Below are 12,694 nucleotides of genomic sequence, written 5' to 3' on the forward strand. Positions count from 1 at the left end.
ACATTGAATTAAGGTCTGAAAAGACTTGACAAATTCAACTGAGGCGTAGCATGAACAATTTAACAGTGACTGCAGTATTTGTATTCAATTGCAACCCAGTAACAGTATTACAGGGAGTTGTAAATATTACAAGAACTAACAGCAGCTTGAAGAGTATTACAGTATAAGCATTGCATTTTATCATTAATGAATAGCATACAGTAAGCAAGTAGCAGCATTAATAATGCTTTAATGCTATCAGTTTCATTAGAAATGGTAGTTACTGTTCAGTGTATCATGATATCTAGCAGCAGCCGACAACATAACATTGACAACATACTGGTACAGGGATTCCTGCATTCCCTTACATATCTGGACTACTAAGTACAATCAATAGTAAAACATGGCTCTTTGATATGAAGTCCACCAATGGGACCTGTTTTTTTTTTCCAATTGGATTTTATAGTGTTAAGCAGAGCAATAGCTTTGATATAATCACTTACCACTATGTGTCATCATTAAAAGTGCTTTTACCTACAGTATGTGGCAAATACGAAAGTTCTAATTTTTTAAAGCGTAATTTTGCGCCACTCTGTCTGGATATGTTTACTAAAAAAAAGCTGTTTCATGCCTTCTTCTGATAACTTCCTGGCTTTTTTGTAAATCACTGTATTTGTCCTATGCCCAGTAAAAACAAAACATATTGCAATGATACCTAGGATCTGTGTATACTGTATTGATCCAATACTTGAGGAAGTAATTGTTCCATTGTTTGTAAATGAGCAAGCAAACTTACTTGGTAAGCCTGAGTTTGATGCAATAAGTCTGAAAGAAACCGTACCACTAAAGGTCACACAATTTTGACCATGCATGCATACTGTACATATTTAACTATGGAAAGCAATTTGCTATTTTTGTACACTCTTACTCTAGTTGTGCTGCATGAAGCAATAGGTACTTGATTCCAAAATTCCCAAACTTGCTGGTTTGGATATTGGTAAGCAAAAGATGTGTGGATCGCTTCATACGAAATACTTAACCAAACGACTGCAGGAAACATCCAGATTATCCATAAATTGTGTTGTTAATACTTTATATAGTCAATACTCAGATTAGCCTGGTCTAGATATATAGGTATTTATGTAGCCAGAAAGGAACAGATAATTTTGCACAAAATGATTCAATGCGACAACAGCACAATGATTCTGCAGTTTGGCATTTTGCAATTCCAAGTGTATAAAACACATGTGTACACTCTTCCTGCTATGTACATAATTTCTGTGAATTGAAATCAAGCATTAACACCTCCAACAATAGCTGTTGAGTTTGGTCTGTATGCAGCTCTCTGCATGGTCAAGTTCACTTTGATTGAGTTGTCAGCATATAAGCCATGTACAGAGTGATACATCACACAATTTGTGCTGTTCAATAACAGTGCACTGATTTCCAGTTCATATCAACAGTGGGTAATGTGTGTTACCTGTAATGCATAGCCTACAGTACAGGTTGCCATTACCATGAAGTACAGAATTTCCACATTCTTGATGTAATATTTGGAGAATTAACAGTGAGTTCACTCAGGGAAAGTTGGTTATTACAGAAACCAAAGTAAGAAGCTCCAGCATACTGTACATAGAACAACAGATCCAACATACAAAACAGAGCTGTGTCAAAAACAAAAACAAAATTGATGAAAAAAAACTTCTAAGTCACCAAAACGAATATAAGATATGACAATTACGTGTAAATCACTGCAAAACTGAGACACCACTGTGGTGACGTTACAACATGTGCATGAATGTTGTGTGTGATGTTTTCTTCATATTTGGAATGAATTATGCTTTTCAACTGACTATATCTCTCATTCTTTTGGGTTTGGTTTGGACCCTAATTGTTCCTTCACTTACCTTTGACTGTCAATTAACCAAGAACACTTGTGGGACGTTTTGTAATTTGCTGGAGACTCCAGGATGTGTCCTGATGTTTCCACCAGCCTGCAACAGGGAAGAGAGACAAGCATAAAATTAGAAAATGTAACTAAAGTAATACAAGATGCTTAAGGAATTAGCAACATGAAAGACTTTGGCCGAGACATAAATTCTAATCACAAAGCAGTGGCCGACTAGGGGTATTGGTCAGGGGGGGTCGAGAATGGTCTGTAGGGGCGCTTTCCACAATATCTAAGCGGAGCGCCAACACAGGTTGGCGCGGAGCGTACAGAAATTTCTTGAGTAAAGATACTCCCTTGATCGCAGGAAATAACCCTTTCCAGGCCTCGCTAATATGCAGATATACGAAGAATAAATAGGTGTCAATGCCAACAAAACGTGACAAATGTCAATAGGTATATGAGAGCGCAATTAAAAAGTCAATAATCGCAAATAAGTTAAAAGCTAAAAAGGGCGCCAACAGTCCATTTGAGTCCGTCAGGGGGGCATTCGCGCCCCCCCCCTGACTGTATGGACGTTCCGCCAAGTGCTGTCACAATGATTTGTAACATATTGGATGAGCAAGTTATTAAGTACAGACCACCACACCAGCAGAAGGGCCAGTCCTGAATAATATTGAAAATATCTGTCTTATAGGTCACAACATCCTGAAGGTCTAACAGACCTTCTGCTTCCACAACATTGATTGATTGAACTCAACATGAGCAGCATTTTGTGGAATGCAATTACGAATTCGTGAATGTTCAATGTAAACACACTGCAGTATGTCCTGATACTTGCAATGGGGTTAAGTTAAAAAAAGCAAGCCCATGTACAGGCAGCCCCCATCCCATCTGCCCGTAGTCCTCCCTCCACCTCCCTCCCTCATTCCAAACATCATTGCTGATATTCCTTCGGTACTTCAGCAGTCATAGCTGCATGAAATCTCTATTTCTATGACACAAGAAGACAAAGATGTGAAAGAGAGCAGCAAATGTCAGAAGACAGAAGTACTGTTTGTTTCTCAAAACTCACAAGCTGCAATTGTGACTTACAGGCAGGCAGACAGACAGACAGACAAACATTAAATTTAATTTTAAACAAGTTACACTGGTCAGAGTAAAATCCTACCCATTGCTACATGCCACAGCAGGTATTTTAACTCCAAACCTTTCTTCATACTTATATATAAGACTACCATATCTCTCTCTCTTGCAATGTTAACTAATATGACTATGTTCTCCTGACCACTGGGTTAATAAACAGGCTTGAACTTTATCCAACATTTGATTCCATTTCTATACTTGTTCGGATTTCCCACAGGACGAACTTTCAACCATTCCTCAGAAATTGTTGGCCTTACTTCCTAATTACAGGTTAATTCTTGAATGACTAGCCCTTATAACTTCCTGGCTCTTAAATAATCACAAACACTAGCATTACATCAAGCTAACACAGCATTAAGCTTGAACACAAGTTATTTTTACCAAACCTTGAGCACAGTATTGCAGATCATACAAATATACACTGTTTGGTATTTTGTACACAGCAACCACATATATTCCTAACAATAAATTGAAGTGAGATTCTTACATTAATTATATGATCCACGATACAAAGCAGTAGACGTCACAAAGTCTTTAGAGAATTTCATAATATACCTTTTTTTGTTAAATTCTACTCCATTAAGATTGGCTTCTTCTAACAAAGTGAGTGCAGTACAGTAAGGTTTCATGATAAATCATTGTAAATACATTGCTAAAGTTAATTTCTAACATGCTTAATCCTCAAAACAAGTTAACTTAAATACACGAATACCAAATTTAATAATTACTTGATAACGATATTCAATACTGCGGGAACATAACCTGCACAAGGGAAATTACACAATAACAATTGAGTAACAGCACACACTTGCTACTAAATGCAAGGTAGCTGATCAAAAAGACACATCATAACAGGATGCAAGACTTTCAAATCCCAAACTTTGCAAAGTCTTGAGAATTAAGAGTGGTTTTTAGTAATTTAAAGAAATTAATGACAAGATCAGCATTTATTTACACAATTTTGGTTTCCATGTTTATACTCACTGGACAAACCATGATGTCTGAGAAATAATTTAATTGCTTTCATATTAAAATTAAAATATCAACATAAGAGCTAACAATCTGTTGTTTTCTACTGGTAGAACTTAATTGATGTATATCATGAGCTTTTAATCTCAATATTTGCCAAACCAGTCTAAATGATATCACAATATTTGAACTCACAACTTGAATACAAAGCAAGAGATTTACAATTAATAAAGTCAAAGTAATATTGTATAATGAATCATGTCAGATTTTGGTGGGAACAAAATGAAACTTAGTAATTTTATTTTACCACATTAGCAAGATGACATAATAACTTCATTTGAACTGATTGTGAAGCTTTCTAACTGAAGTGTTAATTGCTTTTAGATTTCACTTCTTATTATACATTGGTTGAATCATGGATTGTCAAAAGTAAGATGTCTGTCTCTTCTCAACACTGATGTTTTGACCTAAGCTGAAAGCATATATATACACACATCACCATTCCATAGACTTCTTTACATTACTGAACTTTGACACAAATCATGTTTGTTTTCTTCAACCTCAGACATGTACAATAATGACAGGGTTATAGTGATAGTTAGAACCTTTCTTATAGCACAGAAAGCTACTACCATTATACATGTCATGAACCAGTATGTCTGTGAGGAGTTGGAACTTCATATTAAGTTAGCTGTACTTAACACAGAATGACTACCAAAACAGGTCGCATTTAACAAAAGAATGTCTGAGAGAAGTTTCTACATTTGTGATAAGATGTACTTAACCCAGAAAATCAAACAAAACCGGGTCCCATTTAATCAAGAAATTTTTGAGTTGAATTTCCACATACTAAGTTAGATGTACTTAACGCAGAATGACGCCCAAACCGGGTTACAATTAAGCCAAATAGTTTCTTCGTGGTGTTCCTACACACTAAGTGAGATATTACTGTATAATATATAATTCTCTTTCTGTAATATAATCCAGACTAGCTTGAAAGCAGAATGTACCCATGTAAGAATCATGAAAGAATTCAGAGACCATTAATTGCAATTTAGTAAAGATCAGAGTATATATTAAGAGTGTCATCAGCTAGCCAATCATTTGTCCTTGGTAACATTTTAATATATTAGATTTAGTAAAGTGATCATTTTATGTTAGGATAGCAGTATCATTTGAAGAATTCTTTCTGTGTTAATACTAGAAGTGCACCATGTTGTATAGTGAAACTGCTAACATGTGTCAGTCTTGAGGGTGCGCCTTCTAAGTAAAGGGCAATCTATTCTTCCTGTTGGTTGTTAATTATTACATATACAACAGTACAGTACTGTGCATACAGCAGTCTCTAGCCATACATAACACACTGCATCATCCTATTTATATAAACACACATGACTTCAAGATAGATATCTTCTTTCCTCCTGTACACAACTGTACTGTACACAGTCCAAAGTTCTCTTTGCACCAGAGTGCTAGGCTAAGCCTGGTACTATCAATGTTGGCTGTCAACAAAGAATAGAGGTGGTGACTCGCTATGTTTTGCCAGCAAGAGCAGAGTTTTGTGCTCAAAGTAGCACAGCACAGACCTTGGATCACTTTGATGACAAACCTTTACAGAAGTTGTACACGAGTTACACTGAGAAAGGATTAATATATTTAGAACATATATTAGAACTTTTTACTTTGATGGAAATACTGTATTAGCATACCTGTACGCACATGCTACAATGTCATTTCTCCTGACAGAGAATTTAAAAACTTGACATACTTTTACAATAACATACTGCACAATACAATACATAAGTTACAGTTTCGTTTTTCTATTTGGGAATTTCCTCATGGAAGTTCCTCATATCCCATCTACAAGATGACTTCAGCCCAATTGATCTGGCTAAAACAGCTGCATGTTGGATACAATCTTTGTACTGTACAATACTGTACCATTAGATACCAACAGACATGGCTGTGAAATTTCCCAATTTACAGGGATCAAACCAATCCCTGAAAATGTTGAATCTTGAACATCACAGAAAAGAGAATTAAGGCAACCAGTATCTCTTAATTAAACCAAGTGCTACAAAGACTGCAATATAAGTTAAATCTACAATGCTCTTCCTTAAAAATGCCTTTATTGTGCTTAAGTCTTGTTCCAGGTCTTGATGTATACCAACATGAAAATTAAGAATCTTACAATTTCTTCTGTCAAAGTGCCATTTTGAATAAATGAGCGTAATTTATCAATTCAAATATATGCATTAGTCACAAAATAAACTGGATTCAGATATTTTATCACAGACAGTCAGTTTTGCTGGGCAATTTTGCTGGTTTAGGATACTAACTTTGTGCAAGTATGTACTACTGCAGTTTGTGTAAGATGTGGTTCATGTCTGTAACTGTCTACATAAATTTCTGTTCAAGTTTAAAATGACAGAGCAGACTATTTACATAAAATGATCCTCACATATTCCATTCTAAATTTATGTTTATTTTCAATCCTATTTTAGCAGATTTATTGCACTGTTCTCAGATAAATGTCAACAGAATATCCTGCGTTAAATTCAAGCAATTGAACACTGTTGATGCATAAACGCACTGTCTACTGTACACCATTTACACAAAACTGGAGGGGGAAAAATGGTCATTTCCAAAGTCTAAGAACTGTGTGACTGCGACAAATTGCAGGTTTCCAAGCTTACTCAAATTCCTGTCCAGTCTCTACATGATTACAGGCACAGACATACACTATGAGCACCAAACTATGTAGTTTTAAACATGTAATGATCCACTTCACAACTTATTATTAAAACAAAGTCACAAGGTGTATATATGTAGCACCTGTTGATTGGAAGAGTGCTCAGTAGCCACTTGCATTCATATGCCTGGTAGACCAATTACTGAAAAATGGCTTGCTCTGCTACAAAAACATTAAATTTAATAGAGGTACTTAAAGAGGTTAAATCTGTGATAGTCATTACTCTAGTGAACTTAATGCTGCTAGTCATAGTGGTTGCGTAAAGCACCTAGACCAACATATGGTTTAATGTACAGTTATGAAAAGGAAATGTCCAGCCGCCTGCTCGCAAATGCATTTCGGATACACTTTGAACGTGAACCATTAGTCAACAGAGGAAGGACACTGTCTTGATCTCCTTGGCAATTAGATTTTCCATTTTTTGTCTTTGTGGATGGGTTTAAACATGGGGAAAAGAACCATGTCATAATTCTGTGCCTTATTATTAAACATTAGGTTACTCATTAGTGTGGGGGAATTGATTCACACCATTGAGATTGCTATCGTTTTTCTCATGTTTCAAGAATGCATAATGCGATCATATTTATTCTAGGATTCTCGCAAGGAAGTTGCATATCATATTTTTGCGAAGGCTTAGCCTACATCATGTATTCATTCTGATATTAGTTGAATTGCTTCTTTCTTCAACATGTTCAAAGATTGATCTGTGCTAAATAATATGCTTAAGAGTACTGATACTAAATATCATCTTCAAATTTCTTTGATGGGCTTGATATTTCCCTTGAATCTTATATTACACAATTAGCCTAGACATTGCCACCAAGCCTCATTCAGTCATTAGCCTATTTGCAATGCCTTAGTGCTTGGTACAAACATGTTATCTTCATCATTCAAGCCACTGATTTCCAATAATTAAGTTAGCCCTAACTTAAGAAAAGGTACGTCTACTAAACCCATGATTGATCACCTTATAACACAGGGATTCCCTAACTGGGGTGTGTGAACCCCCAGGGGGTGTTTGAGTCTATCCCAGGGGGTTTGTGAGACATTTCTGAAGTTCAAAACTACAGTACTTTTCATTGAATGTACAAAAGTTGTACTTATCGAAAAACTCTTTTTGCGTTCCATACAATATGTTGCCATAGTAGTACCTTACCATGCATGTGATACTTGAGTTTTTACAAAGAACTGTTATGCGTATTATGATAAAATAATGACTCAGAATGTGTCTCAAAAAGTTGGGGGTTCATGGACAACTATGACATCCACAGGGGGTTCATGGGGGGATAAAGTGAGGGAAACCCTGACCTAACAGTAACAGATCTTTAAGTTAGTATCTGTATGTTACTGTGCTACTTACTAGAATATAGGAACTTATAGTACCTTGTTTGCATGGTTAGCATATTAGGTTTAGGCCTAGCATTGCCTAGGGAGCTTCAACTAAGTGACAGTTAGCCCTCATCCCAAGTGGTGGTCTTACCTAGCCCTTCCCCCACAATGGTCACAATTTTCGCCTTGCCAACCATCGTAACACACACACTCTTCTGTGAGAGAGTCACAGTATCCATTCACACAGTTGAGTTCCCTACTGCAAGCAGCACAGCTCAAATCAGGTTGAAAGACTGTTAGTGTTAATATATAAATGAAAACACAGAGGTAGGTTCGTGATGCGTTCATCCTAAATTTCGATTTAGCTGACAAAAAAAGCAAGTTAAAGATATTCCAAAACATATTCAGTCTTTCGCTATTGTCAAATTTTTATAGACTGACTGATCCGTGATTGAAAATGAGGTTAATCCTATGTTTTGCCGTTCTTGACAACGTTACACTCTCGATACAGCTGCTCGACGTAGTTCCGACCTAGGCCTACCGATTCAATATGTACCGTACCGCTTCTAATTTGTGTATAACAGCCCCAATATACATGAGGTACGGAACAACAGAGAAATACGCAATTAATAGTACTATAGTCATCATGGCAGGTTGCTGTGATATAAGGTATGCAAATATATCGATATGCTGATGACGTCACCATAATAAGGTTACTTGCTGCATCATTTAGGTGGTTTCGCAAACACCTAAGTTAGGTACGTGTGAAACCACCAAAATGATGCTGCAAATTAGGCAATTAACCTAACTTTCTGGCCTCAGCAAGGCTGAGACAAACTGGGGGAAACCGAAAGTGTTAGAAATCCTTGGTCCGAGTGCTCTATTCTTTGGCAGGAGGTTATAATGTTTTTCGTTTTTTAATGGTTTTACGTTGAATATTTGGAATTTTATGGCTAAAACTTTGATTTCCCCTCGGATGCCAGATGAGAAGGAAAGGGGGAAGTGGATGCCACTGCTCAATTGGGGATCGTTGGAGGATCCTACCTCCGTCTTCTTTTGGAATATTGTATTTTAAAGACTATTTTCCCAAATATGCCGCATTGAAGTATATAGAGAGGTCACTATGCTCAAACCGCTGAGAGAACATTTGCATTCTTTCTCTTTGTAACATTATCCTAATTTTCTGATATCAATTCGTAAGGTTCGGAACTCCGGGAACGTACGTGAGTGCAAAATGTCGGCATTTTCAGCTTGCAAAAGTTTGAGGACAATAGTATATATGACCTCAACTAAAAGTTGTTTGTATTCAGTGGCGTATCCAGGATTTTCTAACCCGGGGGGCGCGAATTACTACCTAAGCGGAGCGCCACCATCGGTTGGCGCGCAGCGTACAAGAAAATTTCTGGTTTTGATACCCCCCAGATCACCGGAAATGACACTTCTCGGGCTTGAAAATGACCAACCAGATGTACACTTTTGCCTGAGAACCAAGTATTTCCCAATAGTTTATTTCCCCATCCATAACCTTTTTGAAGATTGTCACCAGTCACACATCATGTTCGACCTCATCGCATCTCCTGTGGGTCATTGCTTTTTGTAGGTGATTCTACGTCGCGGCCCACAGTACCCGACAGCCCCACTTTTGAAGGTGTTAGGCCCATTTTTTTTTCAGAATTTCAAAATTCACATTTCTTGTGATTTAACTCGCTTCAAAACATACCCATAATGTTGCAAAAAATTCATCTATGGACAGCCAATACAGAAAAACCTCTTTGAACCCCTAACAGACTAGTCAAAATTGCACGAGTACAGGGAAGTATGATGAAGAATGTTGGTCAGGAAATTTTCGAAAATTCAGACACAGTTAATTTATTGGTGTACAAATATTGAAACCTCCTATAACGGCTATTATAAAACTTCGTTGAAGGAAATGAAATACCAGATATTTCCGAAACCGAACACTACGCACATAGGTCAAGGAGGCGGGGGGGGGGGGGCTTACGAAATATTTCTTTCTGAAAATTCGGGCAATATGCTGAGAATTTTTCGGCACCTATACTGAAAGAAAAATACATTGCAATGATGTAGCTAAAGGAAATGAATAGTTTAAAAATTATCTCCTTGGTATAATTAAAATAAAAATCTAAGCTTGGCCGACTAATTCGCCATTACTAATGTAAAAGAGAGTTTTGACATAATTGGACCTCCATGTTTTTTCTCCATCTACATACTTAGGACAATTCGTTGTTTATGAGCATCCCGCGGTATACTGCGCAACTTTCAGTGACCGTACGGTACATGATGGCATGCGATGTAATAACCGACGGTTGCTTATATGTTGATCTCGCGCGGAGCGCGCAAAAATGTTGGTTATATTTTCAGGCAAGTCGTTACAGCTCCCCATATCAAATTGGGCTCCTTCGCCTTTGACTACACACATAGACAGTTTTGAGGCTGTTCATCCTGGAACGCCATTTTAATGCTCACTGATATGATGTGATATCTGCTGTTTGCTTTACAAATTCGAACAGGCGCGTAGCGAATAATTTGCCAAGGGAGGGGCGAAGCCAGTAGGCAAACTATCTAAGCGTAGCGCCACCACGGGCTGGCGCGAAGCGTACAAGAAAATTTTTGCCGAAAATGCCTCCCAGACCGCTGGAAATGACACTTCCCATGCCTTGTAAGTTGCATCTAAGCATTTTCTATTTCGAATTTACTAGCGATATCATAAAAACAATTTGCTCGGGGGGGGGGGGGGCGGTCGCCCATTCCCAAAATGCGTCATGTTCCCCGACGACTCGGTCGAGTTCGAGACCAGCCACAGTTGGTTTCATAGCACAATTGTTTAAGGCGTCCATATACACACACACGCGTTATGATAGACCATATATAGTATTTATATAGATACATTAGTGAGAGAGGAAAAATGGAAACGTCAAAAATGGAGTTGTCGGTGTAAGGGATAGGGTGAGGCGCACGCCCCTTCCGAAATCCTCGATCCGTCACTGGCTACCCGGACATGTGTGTATTATAGGGATCATCGCTGTAATGATGTCACTGTTCCTCGTTCTCTTCCCAGTTTCTTGGCGTTTTTCTTCTACTCCCTCCTTTTTCTCTCCTTCTTCTTTTTCTTTTCCCTTCCTTCCTCTCCTCCTCCTCTTTTTCCCCTCTTTTTCCTTTCTTCCTCTTTTCCTTTTTTTCTTCCCTTTTTTTCTCTTCTCTTTTTCTTACCCGGGGGGAGCGCCCCCAACGCCCCCCCCCCTGGATACGCGCCTGGTATGCAACATATGGCGGTATCATATATGTAAGTACAAACTTCAGCAAAACAGCGATACTTCCAAGAGTTTCGATGTCATTTCTCTTTCCCTTCCCCTTCCCGTTGTGGCATTAGTTTCATTTCAACCTTAAGGCTCCTCAAGTGTCTGGAAATACAACTTAAAGATGCAAAGCCACTAGGAATGTCATTTGAAACTTCTACAAATCTTAGCATTTGTGGTCAATACAGACATGACCTTTCAATTGTTTGTCAAAACGTGTAAGTTGTAATCCATAAGCCCTTGTGGATTTCTCCCACATTTATGGTCGCTTAAGCAGCGTGAAACTAACTGATGATGATGATGATGATGATGATGATGATGATGATGATGATGATGATGATGATGATGATGATGATGATGATGATGATGATGATGACGACGACGACGACGACGACGACGATGGTGATGATGATGAAAGAGATCAAAGGGCCCAATAGCATTGTCAATCTGCGTAGGGTAGGTGCATGGTATGACCAAAGTTCTGCCGTATATTTTACTTGTTACTTTTGCCAGGATGTGGCAGCCTGTACCAGTGGCGGCGGAACCGGGGGGCTTGGGGGGGGGCTCAGCCCCCCCAATGAAAAAGTTGAGGGGGCAAATGCATGATAAGCCCCCCCCCCCCAATATTTACCAAGGCTCCGAAACGTGCATCTGCCCATTTTTCAATGCATACTTGTCGATCTGTCCGATGCACACGTATACTATATAGGTGTAATAATTTTAGTAATTGCTGGGGGACCCTCGGCCCGTCCCCTGGCTATAGACCACATTGTCACCCCAACCGCGTCTTCACGCCCCGTGAAAAGTGGAAGCAGTGAGTGTGAGTACCAGTAAGCGTAACACAACTTCGTCTTAGGCCAATGACTTGCCTCATTTCAGCCAGTTCTCCAACATCCCCTTACTTAGTGGCGGAGCGTCCATATATACAGTCAGGGGGCGGATGCCCCCCCCCCCGACAGACTCAAATGGACTGCTGGCGCCCTTTTCAGCTTTTCAATATACTTTTTACTTATTCTCTATTATTGACTATTTTATTGCGCTCTCATATACCTATTGACATTTGTCATATTCTGTTGGTGTAATTTTCCGACAAAATGGCGACGACACCTATTTATTCTCCGTTTATCTGCAAATTAGCAAGGCCCGGAAAGGGTCATTTCCTGCAATCTAGGGAGTATCTTTACTCAAAATTTTTCTGTACGCTCCGCGCCAACCTGTGGTGGCGCTCCGCTTAGATAGTGTCGAAAGCGCCCCTACAGACCATTCTTACCCCTAGCTCCGCCACTGCCCTTACTACACTCAAAAACGTCTTTG

The 12,694-nt window shown here is 38.6% G+C and overlaps 1 protein-coding gene across 8 annotated transcripts in view; it reads right to left on the reverse strand.

Annotated features, from left to right (window-relative positions):
• LOC139967817 (attractin-like protein 1) overlaps window positions 1–8,675 on the reverse strand; it is a 62,211-nt gene extending 53,536 nt beyond the window's left edge. For 5 of the 8 annotated variants that reach the window (XM_071971920.1, XM_071971919.1, XM_071971916.1 and 2 more), the window contains exons 1-2: window positions 8,215–8,674; window positions 1,887–1,973 (exon numbers count right to left, since the gene is read on the reverse strand). In XM_071971920.1, coding sequence (XP_071828021.1) covers window positions 1,887–1,973; window positions 8,215–8,465 — 338 coding nt within the window. In that variant the 5' untranslated portion in view covers window positions 8,466–8,674. Of the gene's footprint in view, window positions 1–1,886; window positions 1,974–8,214 lie in introns of all 8 variants that reach the window. The other 3 variants (XM_071971912.1, XM_071971913.1, XM_071971914.1) reach the window with 1 other exon arrangement.
• Between the last annotated feature and the right edge of the window lie 4,019 nt (window positions 8,676–12,694).

The sequence above is a fragment of the Apostichopus japonicus genome, chromosome 5 (genome assembly GCF_037975245.1).
Source record: "Apostichopus japonicus isolate 1M-3 chromosome 5, ASM3797524v1, whole genome shotgun sequence".
Lineage (NCBI taxonomy): Eukaryota > Metazoa > Echinodermata > Holothuroidea > Aspidochirotida > Stichopodidae > Apostichopus > Apostichopus japonicus.